Genomic DNA, 12,030 nt, shown 5'->3' with positions numbered 1-12,030 from the left:
GCACAGTTACCAGCTGTCAGCTACACAGAAAAGTAGCTTGGTGTTATTCGTCTCTCAGAAACAGTTCATAACTTCCCTTCCACTCATTCATGTCACCTAAAAGGTAAACCTGTTTCTTGATCACCAGTTCAGCTCTGATGATTCAGTAAGGACATCTCCTGATTTGGACCAGCCGTTTTTAAAGCTGTGGCTCCAGCAAAAATCAGCTGATACTAGAAATTAAAATCAAATGAATTCTAACAACAGCTGATCAAGCTAAAACGTGCTGCTGTTGTTTAGCGCGATAAATAAACAAGAGAGAAAAGCCGATCATCCACAAATAATGAATAAATTAGGAGCTGAAGCTAAAAGGACAGTTTATTTGTACCATCTTCATGTCAACACATTGAAGAACATCACAGATGAAGAAACATTAAAAACTTCCACACTACACAAAGCAAGAAAAATAGCTTTTCTTTCAGGTGGTTTCAGAAAAAACAGAAACATCAAACACCTCCAAGACTCTCTTTGAAAGAACTGAAAACCTTTATTCTCATGGTCCAATCATGAGTGAACTCCCCGATGAAGCCTTGTGTGCTAAAACATGTCAGAGTTTGAAAGGTTAAACATGAGTTTCCAAAACGTTTTGCTGGAGAACAATGAACTATTTGACTGAGTTTCAATTATTTACAGACGAGCAAAACCAGGACAGAGAAAAAAGGACAAAACTGACTCAGTAAAACGACAGAAAATAAGATCCCATGTAAATCTGTATGTAGAAGTTCAGCCCAGCAACCAGTTCAGTTCAACACAAGTTTAAATGATTCTATCTGAACTCTGTGGAGCCTGATCTCAAGCTTTTTGAGTCTGACACTGAAACCAGAGGATCTTTCTGTCTCTTCAGATTCACTGTGATCCAGTGATGGGAGTGATTTCAGCCCTGAGTGATCACGCTGATGTTTGCACAGAGCAGACAATGAGGTGAATGTTTGGGCACATTGGTAACAGTGAAACAGTTTATTAGTAACGTGGGATCGTTTGTGTTCGGAGTATGAACTGAGATTCCTGAAGCTCTTGTCACACTGGTCACAGCTGTAGTTTCCTTCCATGTGTGTACGTTCATCTTGTTACGACTATTTGAATGTGAGAAGCTTTTGTCACAGTGTCTGCACTTGTATGGTTTCTCTCCTGTGTGGACTCGTTTGTGTGATTTAAGCTCACATGCAGTGGTGAAGGATGACCCACACTGATCACAGAGGTGCTTTTTAACCCCACTGTGAATCAGTTCATGTTGTTTTAAGTGATGCGATGTGGTGAAGCTTCTCCCACATTCTTTGCAGTATTTCAGTTTGTCTCCAGTGTGTCTACGTTGATGTCTTTTTAGGGTCTTTTGCTGACTGAAAGTTTTTCCACAAAGGTCACAACGAAAGTCTTTCCCACCACCACGGTGATGACAGGGTTGAGAACTGGATCCATCTGTGTCGCTCTGCTTCTAAACAAAGACACAAAGACAGTGTAAGTCAGTCCTTCAACACTTTTATCCTGAACGTCGCCTGAAATAAAGAGCATCTCTGCAGACGTCCAATTACATTTGACTGTTTCAGTTAACACACTCAGTTTACTGGGCTGCAATAACTACAATACTACCACCATAATACTACAGTAATACTAAAATCATAACTGACATGAAAATCTGAATAATCACTCAGAGCTGCTTTTCCATGCAGTAGAATTGCTAACATGCTAACACAGTTTAATGAGCAGAGTTGTTCCAAACAGTCAGGCTAAAATGACAAGATAACAATATAAATACATACCTCACAGCAACTGCGCTTGTAGAGTCTCTTTCTGGTGTGGATCTGTTGGTGTTCTCTCAGGTGACGTGGAGCTTTAAAAGTCTTCTCACACAGGTCACATTTATAAGGTCGTCCCTCAGTGTGAGCAAACATGTGTTGTTTTAACTGTGTGTCTGTTATAAATTCTTTGCCACACTGTTCACAGCAGTACACAACATGTCTCGTGTGAATGCGTAGATGTATATTTCGGTGCCCTCTCTGGCTGAAAGTCTTTCCACAGATGTCACAGTTGTACGCCTTAATTCCAGAGTGGATAACTAGATGCCTCTGTAAGTTGCTACTGTGAGTAAAAGCTCTGCCACACTGATCACAGATGTACGCTTTAACTCCACTGTGGATGAGTTGGTGTTGTTTTAGGGAATCCTTCCAGGAAAAAGACTTTCCACACAAGTCACAGCTGAACGGTCTCTCTCCAGTGTGGATGACCTGATGATGTTTTAGGTCATCCTTCCCAGTAAAATCCTTCCCACACTCGTCACAGCTGTATGCCTTAATTCCAGAGTGGGTAAGTAGATGCCTCTGTAAGCTGCTACTGCGAGTAAAAGCTCTGCCACACTGATCACAGCTGTACGCTTTAACTCCACTGTGGATGACCTGATGACGTTTTAGTTCATTCTTCCCAGCAAAATCCTTCCCACACTCGTCACAGGTGTATGTTTTCTCTCTCTTTCTTCTGTGAGGTTTGTTGGCTTCCTGAGAGCGCTGACTTCTCGCTCCATGTTGGTCCTGCAGTGACAGAGATACAATACAAATACAATCACAGAAAATATTATACAATTAAGTGGATTCAAAATATCCACATAATTGCAGGTTTTTAAACATATTACACACAAAGTCAACTACAACCCCTGAAATTGCCTTATTACTCGATGCTGAGAAGGCATTTGACCGGGTGGAGTGGATTATCTGTTTTGTACTCTACATAAATTTGGATTTGGCCCTAATTTCATTTCATGGATTCAGTTACTTTACTCCTCACCTATGGCACGTGTTAGAACAAATTCGTTATTCTCTTCTTATTTCCCACTTCTCCGTGGTACAAGACAAGGTTGTCCCTTATCCCCTCTTCTTTTTGCATTATCAATTGAACCACTGGCGATTAAACTGCAAGCTGACAGTTGCATTAAGGGCATCTTCAGAGGTGACCAGGAGCACAAAATATCCTTATATGCTGACAACCTACTGCTGTATATGTCAGAGCCTTTATGCTCTCTTCCCCGTGCTCTTGCCATTTTTGAATGTTTTGGTAATATTTCAGGTTACAAGTTGAACCTGCATAAAAGTGAACTTCTCTGTGTCAACTCTATAGCCAGGAAGATTTCGTTTTCAGATTTTCAATTTAACGTTAAATCAAGGTATGTGACCTATCTGGGGGTTAAGGTTACCCACTCATACAAAGGTCTATATGAAAGAAACTTTGTCCCGCTGCTTAAGAATACTGAGACAGATCTTCAGAGATGGAACAATTTACCACTGTCATTAATTGGTCGCATCAATTCTATCAAAATGAACATACTACCCAAGTTCCTTTATTTATTTCAATGTATCCCATGCTACTTACCCAATAAGTATTTTATAACACTGAATAAGCATATCTCTGCATTTATTTGGAATGGCAAAAGTCCACGAATTCGTAAAGATTTCATGCAGAGGACTAGGCCAATGGGTGGATTAGCCTTGCCAAACTTTCAGTCTTATAATTGGGCAGCAAATATTCGTAATATGCTGTACTGGATGAGTAATGTTACTACAGAGACTCCAGCTTGGCTCCAAATTGAGTCATCCAGTTGTGGCAAAATTTGCCTATCAGCTTTGTTGAGTTCAGCTCTCCCATTAGAACTCTACACCTATAAACGTAACCCTTTGTTGTATGACTCGCTCAGAATCTGGGTGCAATGTAGGAAAAGGTTGGGGTTACACTTAATGTCAATTAAAGCACCTATCTGCTCTAATCATATGTTCCCACCCTCCATGATGGATTCTGCCTTTAAAATATGGGAAAGTAATGGCCTTAGAAATATCAAAGACCTTTTTGTAGATGGGATTTTTGCCTCATTCACGCAGCTCCTGAAGCAGTTTAATGTTCCTCGGCAACATTTTTTTCGTTATCTACAAATTCGTCACTTTGTAAAGAGTCGATTTCCTTCATTTCCGGAACTACCTGAGGAAACTTCTTTGGATAAAATTATCAATATAAACGTTCATAAGAGAGGGGCGATTAAAGAAATCTATGCTATATTATCAGATCTTCAATCTCCTTCTCTCTTCATCCTTAAAGCACAGTGGGAGAAAGACCTTGGGATGACTATAACAGATGAACTCTGGCAATCTTTTCTCCGGAGGGTACACTCTTCTTCGATATGTGCCAGGCATGGGCTCCTGCAATTCAAGGTCCTACACCGATTACATATCTCCAAGGAAAAGTTAGCAAAGTTCTATCCAGGAGCTGACCCTCTGTGTAACAGATGTAAAGCAGAAACAGGTTCGCTCCTTCATACCTTTTGGACATGCCCCAATCTTCATAACTATTGGCTGTCTATATTTAACACTGTCTGTCAGAGATGTATAACGTTAAATATGATCCTTCTGCTCTAACGGCTATCTTTGGGGTGATACCTCAAGACATCACTTTGCCAAAACACTATTCGAATTCTATTGCCTTTGCTTCACTTATCGCAAGGCGCCTTATACTTTTAAAATGGAAGCAGGAAGCTCCTCCCACACATGAACAGTGGCTTGCAGAGCTCATGAGGTCTTTACATTTAGAAAAGATGAGATATACACTGGCAGGTTCAACCACCAAATTTCTTAAGGCATGGCAGCCATTCCTGATGTACATGGAAACATTTAAAATGACCACCCTATCATGACCGGATGCCATATCTCTATACCACTATCATAGTTAACTGTACACTGAACGTCCCTTATACATTTTATTTTTATATTTGTTTGTTGTTGTTTGTTTGTTTTTTGTTGGTTTGTAGGGGGTTCTTTGGTTTGTTTGTTTGTTTGTTTTCCTTCTCTATTTCTGTTATCTTTTGGGGTATTGTAAATACTGAACAGCAAACTACTGTATGTTCAATGTTTTGTTGTTAATATTCTGCTGTGACTGAAAATAAAATTTATTAAAAAAAAAAAAAAAATCCACATAATTTGGCTCTTACATCCACAGTGAGGTTTCACAATTGATAAAATATAAGCAATCAATAATAATAATATCAATAAAATTGAGACACATTGCACAAATTCCAAAAACAAATAATCTCTTACAATATTTACAACAACTAAAAGTTCTGTAAATCGACTTTTACGTGTTCATTGAAGTTTTGAATAGTTTGAATAGTAGCTGATTTTATAAGGCAATTTATTCCACTTAAAAGTTGCTCTAAATATAACAGTTTTACAAAAAGTTACTTTTAACTCGAGCATTTACTAAATTGCAGTTTGTTGAAAACTGTGTAATATGATTATGTATTTCATCTGGATACTGCAGCTGAGCAGAAATAAATGTGGTGTGTTTAACAGAATTGCGTTCTTTATAAATACAAGTAAGCCATAGAATATTTTAGCCTGTACAGGAAGCCAAGAAAGTTGATTATGCATTTTATCAATATTAGTATAGCATGAACATCTTAACACTAATCTGGACACCTTATTCTGGACTAACTGAAGTCTGTTAAGATCTGTCTTATTAGCTGCTGACCAAATGATTGAACAATACTCCAGATGAGACATTACTAGTGCATTAATGACATCTTTCATAACTGAAGAAGTGATACACAAAGAGCATTTCATAGCCATAGCTATGCCTTGTCCCATTTTCTTAATAACAGCGTCGATGTGCTGAGACCATGAAAGGTGGTGATTTATGGTAACTACTTATGAGCACCTGCAATCGTTCTGGTGCTGTGACATGAAAACAAACGCTGACCCGAGACTCTGGCACACAGTTTTGCCTCTTTTGATCATTTTAATGTGTGATTAGTGTACGATCAGGGTGCCTTTCATGTAGGGCTGGGCTATATCATACCGTTCACAGTAATACCGGTATAATGTTGGGCAACGATGAGAAAATGAAATATTACAATAGAATATGGGTAAAACGCGCATGCGCAGTGCCTTTGTTTTCACACGCACATGGAGGAAAAAGCATGGCGGCGACGGAGAATGAGAAGGGTGAAAGCGGATCGTTGAATGAAACAGATGAACCAGAATTGGTTTGTAAAAATGCTTCAACTTCAGTGGTGTGGAACTGGTTTAGCTTTCGTACGTCAGATACACAACAAAGCACTATTTGTGGTAGAGCATGCTAGCAGGCCGTCGTTATTACCGTGTTTTTTGGAAAATACGGCACACTTAAAATCAATCCTTTCATTTTTCTGAAAATCGACGGTGCCCCTTATAATCCTGTGTGTCTTATGTAGGAATTGTTGTTTACCAAACTGTTGTTGGAAGAAGTTGCTGTTGGAGGCCGTTTTGGTACCATTCTTTATTCATGGCTGTGTTTTTGGGCAAAATTGTGAGTGAGCCCACTCCCTTGGATGAGAAGCAACCCCACACACGAATGGTCTCAGGATGCTTTGCTGTTGGCATGACACATGATGGTAGCGCTCACCTTTTCTTCTCCAGACAAGACTTTTTCCAGATGTCCTAAACAATCGAAAAGAGGCTTCAGTGGAGAATATGACTTTGCCCCAGTCCTCAGCAGTCCATTCACCATACTTTCTGTGGAAGATCAATCTGCCCCTGATGGGGATTTTTTGGAGAGAAGTTGCTTCTTTGCTGCCCTCTTGACACCAGGCCGTCTTCCAAAAGTCTTCGCCTCACTGTGCGTGCAGATGCGCTCACACCTGCCTGCTGCCATTCCTGAGCACGCTCTGCACTCCGATCCTGCAGCTGAGTCCTCTTTAGGAGACGATCCTGGTGCTTGCTGGACTTTCTTGGATGTGCTGAAGCCTTCTTATCAAGAATTGAACCTCTTTCCTTGAAGTTCTTGATGATCCAATAAATTGTTGATTTAGATGCAATCTTAGTAGCCACAATATTCTTGCCTGTGAAGCCATTTTTATGCAATGCAATGATGGCTGCACGCGTGTCTTTACAGGTCACCATGGTTTACAATGGAAGAACAATGATTTCAAGCACCACCCTCCTGTTAACATGTCAGGTCTGCCATTCTAACCCAATCAGCCTGACTTAGGCTGTATCCCAAATCAGGGTCTGCAGCCTTAAAGGCCGCATTATAAGGCCGATTACGTCACGGTAACAGCGAGGCTGTCCCAATTCAAAGGCTGCTCAAAATGATTTTTTCATATCACGATATGTTTTTTTCATTTCAGGCGATAACGATATATATCACGATATAAGCCAAATAACTATATTTGTAAGATTTAAATGTGCCTTTGCTCACAAGTAAAATGTGAAATAATCAGCAGCTTGTTTTAATTTTATATATTTATTTCCCATAATAAGTTCAACAGGGTAGATGTACTTAAGGAACATGAGACTTTTTCAGATAAATAAAGGCAAATATTGCAAACTACACAAAAGGCAGCCGCTAAAGAGTTTAAGTTTCAAAATAGAACAAACAAAACAGGCTACTAAATTGTCAATTCCACTTAGAAACAAAATATTAATTCTAAAAATAAATCTTAGTTTGTTTTACAGAAGAACAGACAAAATTGACTAACCTTTGTCAATATCAAATAAACTGAGAACTAAAAGGAAATTCTCAATCTCTCCTTGTTGTATAGCTGAGCTTTTCAAACAGTTTTAACAGTTACTTAGTCTGACAAAAGCCGAATGACGAATTAGCGCTTCCAGTCAGAGACTGAGCATGCACTGGTTTATTGTATTTCCAGACTTGCTTTCAGTACAATTTACACTGAACGCTACTCTGTTTTTGTCAGACTTGAAATAGCCGAAATACCTTCACACTACGGAACTTCTATGGCTTTTCCGTTCGACAATCTCTCCGGCATTGGAACCATCATCTGTTTTCTCTTCGGTAACCTTCGGTCACGCTCTTGGTTGTTTTTTCTCTAGTCGGCACACTCATTTCCTCCATTGCCCGGGCGGTACGGTGGCTGGCTGCTTCCCAAACAAATACACATGTGCGGCTTGGCACTTGAGCTGTATGTAACAAGTCACGTGACGTGACGCTGCGGCTGTGATTGGTTCGGCTCTGCACTACTTTATTTGGATTGGCTGGTCTTTTTTTTTTCTTTTTTCTTTTTAAGAGGACAAGAGCGGCGAGGTCTATCGCAATAGTTTAATTTTTCTATCGAGATACATATCGTTATCGTTCTATCACCCAGCTCTAGTTTAAAATAACTAATTGTCTGTCCTGAATCAGTCTTATTAGGTAATGTTCAAATAATTGTATCATTCCAGTGTTTTCAGTGTGGGACAAAGTACTCAGGGCCTTCAAGTTACACACTATGAAAGGCAGAAACAAGTTTAATATTCAGAAACCTAAAGTCTGTATCAGCAGCAGAATGGAGCTAAAAATAAATGTTTGTTTCAGTTCTATGAAGCTTTGAGTATTTTGGATCAGTAGCACTGCTGTGTTTGTTGCATCATATTGCTGTAATTGTTTATATGCTTTATATGTTCTGAGGTAAGTTGATCTATAGTGTTAAATCATATTCTATAAGGATGTTATGTGTGTGGTTTTTTCTCATATTACCAACATGCCAATTTGTTTGTTGTGATTTATTATCAGCCAGACTCATTTTTGCTTTAAATGACAAATTTATTTAGGACGGAGTGATTTATCTAAGTCTGGAATGGTACGTGTTAACAGCCGCTCATAGATCCTACCTGCCGGATCTTCTTTTCATTGATATTGCTGTTATGACTGATGAAGCCGAGCTGGTGGGTTTCTGTGTTGACTAAGTAACGTGTTAAAGCTATAAATATGACTATTACTAAACTGTACTGTCATTGATAGTGTTGCTTTGTTAATGTTGTATGGTTGTTTTATTTTGTGTCTTTCAGTTGATTACCTGGCTTCTGTAAAGGCACGGTTACTGTACTGGTGTTAGTTTATGCTTGTGCAATAAAACTTGTAAAAGGCAGCAACCAGATGTCCGAGCCTGAGTACGACACAGTTTCATCAGTTAAAACACACCCTTACGGTGGGAGTTTGCTAAATTAAAGGTAGTTAGCTTAGTAAAAAACCGTACATTATGTGTTTGTATACTTTCTGCCCAGTTTGACCCATTTAGCAGAAGTCAGCCCGTTTAAGGCTCTGATATCTATTCTGTGTGACTTAAAGCAGTTATGACATGGTCTGATTTTCTCACCCAATAAAGGAATATTTAATATATCAGTCTACTCTTCATTTTATCAGCAACAGTTATCACAGCTCGTACATTTGCTTTTTACACATATATGTAAGCATTGAGCCAAATTTAGTAATGCCAACAAATTAAAGGAACAATATTTGTCTCTTATATATGATACATCTATATATACACTGTCAAAGATACTTGTCTTTGAGTGAAGTGATTAACATAATAACTATAATATTGGCCATATTATAGTTACGTTACCAAAGTGAGATGACTTTAGTCTCATGAACAACATCAGCTAATTGTTATTTACCAGCTAAACTTAAAATGACTGTTCAGTACAGAAATGAAACCCAACAATCATGTCCAAGAATACCACTTTCCCATCATCTAGATGTTTATACCATATGTCATCTGTCATATGAATTAGAGCTGAGCTGGTAAAATGACCAGCTGGTTCAGTGAAGAAAAATGTCTGATTGTAACCTGAGGGGTTTTTTTACATTAAGGAAAAGGCACCAAATATCAAACACATTTAAGCCTAAACAGTAACACATGAAAGTAGAGCAGGGCGATATGACCAAAAATATTTATCACGATATACATTTGAAAATTTGTGATAACAATATAACTGACGATATAATTGAGACAAGACAAAATACTTTACAACTCCACAACTTTATTAAAAATCCCATCAATGTAATTTCACTTAAACAAGCAGCTGTTTTTATGTGTATTAAAGATATATAAATTTTTAACAGTGCAAATGGAAATTGCTTGCTGACAGTTTAACCAAAAGGATTTTCCAGAGGAAATTGGCCGACATTTGCTCCAAGGCATTTGTATTTGCACTGTTAAATTTTTATATAACTTTAATACACATAAAAAAAACAGCTGCTTGTTTAAGTGAAAATACATTGATGGGGTTTTTTTTGCACTAATGAAGTTGTGGAGTTGGCCACGACTCTATAACCTCTTTTTAAGTCTTGTGGATATTATACATAGTTATGCTCAGGATATGTCGGCCAATTTCCACTGGAAATGCCTTTTGGTTAAACTGTCAGCAAGCAATTTTCATTTGCACTGTTAAAAATTTATATATCTTTAATACACATAAAAACAGCTGCTTGTTTAAGTGAAAATACATTGATGGGGTTTTTAATAAAGTTGTAGAGTTGTAAAGTATTATGTCTCGCCTCAATTATATCGTCAGTTCTATCATTATCGCAAATTTTCAAATGTATATCGTGATAAATATTTTTGGTCATATTGCCCTGCTCTGTCTGTCACCTTCTGTGTTGAGCTCATTGTTTTCTCTGTAGTGGCTGAGCTGAGTCCAAGTAGCTGAAAATGTTCCTCTACTGCTCCGTCAGACTCTTCTCCTCCTGCTGATCAGCTGGGACACAAAACAGATCTTTGTTAGGCTCCACACTGCACTGAAGAGTCAAAGTGTCTCATATGTTCATCTGACAATAAAAAACAACAAAGTTTTGCTTCCCGAGTTGGGCAAACAGACACAAAAGGTTTGAGCACGGATACCAAATTTAGCAGTATGGCAGACCAGTAGCAGGAGAGACTGAGGTCTGTTATTAGAATCAAATGCCCAGTAGGCCAACACAACAATAGAGATTGAAAATGTGACGTCATTCAGGGGTGAAACCGCAAAGGATTGTGGGAACTTGTGGCAAGAGGTACTAATGCACGCAGGCTTTCAATTGAAATCAATCACACAGCGATAAAAAGAAACACAAAAAATGGCAAGCAAAAATTAAATTATATGCAGCAGTCTCTGACTTGAAGAAATTTGTTTAACCCTTTACAGCCGATCGGAGCGGGCACGCTCTGTTTTGCGTAACTATTTTTAAATCCCGGTAGCTCTGCAACCAAGTAAGCTAGCGCAATAATTTTTTTTGCATATGAAACTGGAGGAGTTGTACTTACATCTTATGCCATCAGCTTGTCCTAGGTCACAGTTTCCTTCCACATATAGCTTTGCAAAAACTGCATAAAAATCACTTGCAGCAACAAAAACATGATATTCCAGAAACACGCTTCGCCGATCCATCAGCTGTTTGTAACACTTCCTACATCCATCAGCGCGAACTATCACATGACCGCATGACCTGCCCGAAACCGGAAGTGACGTCATTTTGCGGAAATGTAGTTTTTTACAATCGGGGCCTTATGAGCTTGTGTTTTACTTGTTATGTGTTTTAAAAAGTTATAAAGTCATAAACTCAAACATGTGTCGTTTCTGGGATGCTTAAGACTCATATTGCACTGCTGGAAATAGTTTATTTTGATGCATATGCTGTTATTTTGCAAATTTGCACTATAATATTTATTTTCGTTTTTCCTGCAGTATATAAAAATTGGTGTATTTCAAAAATAAAACTATGAAGACACTCAAAATAAATTTCCTGTGGTGGGAAACTAGTTTGTGTAACTTTTTTGTATTTACAGTTTTGAGGGATAAGCCTCTTAAATTTCTCTAACTAGAAATATATGTTAAAAAAACAAAAACGATTTTCAATTTTTTTTGTAGTTTATTGCACTTTTTTGCAATTTATGTAATTACTATGCACCTAATGCAGACATATTATTAAAGTTTGGGCTATAATGGTTGTATTGATGTATAGCAACTTGAAATGCTCCCAAAAATGGCTCCACAGCATGTAAAAATATAATATAAGCTCTGGCGAACTTGGTTCTATGGTAGGTCTTAAAGGGTTAACATTTAAACCTATTTTCTGCATATTCCAACATATATAAAATAATTTTTTGTGTTTACACTGAGTTTTTCATAGATGCAAGTAAAACGCAGCAGAAAATAAATAAAATCTAAGATTAAGCAGCAATAAATCCTTTTGTTCTTAAATCTATTGTCACCTGTTTAGCAG

General features: G+C 38.1%; 1 protein-coding gene across 5 annotated transcripts in view; it reads right to left on the bottom strand.

The window, feature by feature from the left end:
- Positions 1-339: 339 nt before the first annotated feature.
- Positions 340-12,030, bottom strand: part of LOC309714060 (uncharacterized protein) — a 94,336-nt gene continuing 82,645 nt past the window's right edge. For all 5 annotated transcript variants that reach the window (XM_082546159.1, XM_082546161.1, XM_082546157.1 and 2 more), the window contains 3 exons: positions 10,421-10,526; positions 1,797-2,561; positions 340-1,471 (listed from right to left, as the gene is read on the bottom strand). In XM_082546159.1, coding sequence (XP_082402285.1) covers positions 10,489-10,526 — 38 coding nt within the window. In that variant the 3' untranslated portion in view covers positions 340-1,471; positions 1,797-2,561; positions 10,421-10,488. The remainder of the gene's footprint in view (positions 1,472-1,796; positions 2,562-10,420; positions 10,527-12,030) is intronic.

The sequence above is a fragment of the Aulonocara stuartgranti genome, assembly GCF_965226115.1.
Source record: "Aulonocara stuartgranti genome assembly, chromosome: 9".
NCBI lineage: Eukaryota > Metazoa > Chordata > Actinopteri > Cichliformes > Cichlidae > Aulonocara > Aulonocara stuartgranti.
This window is presented reverse-complemented; position numbering and strand designations above follow the sequence as displayed.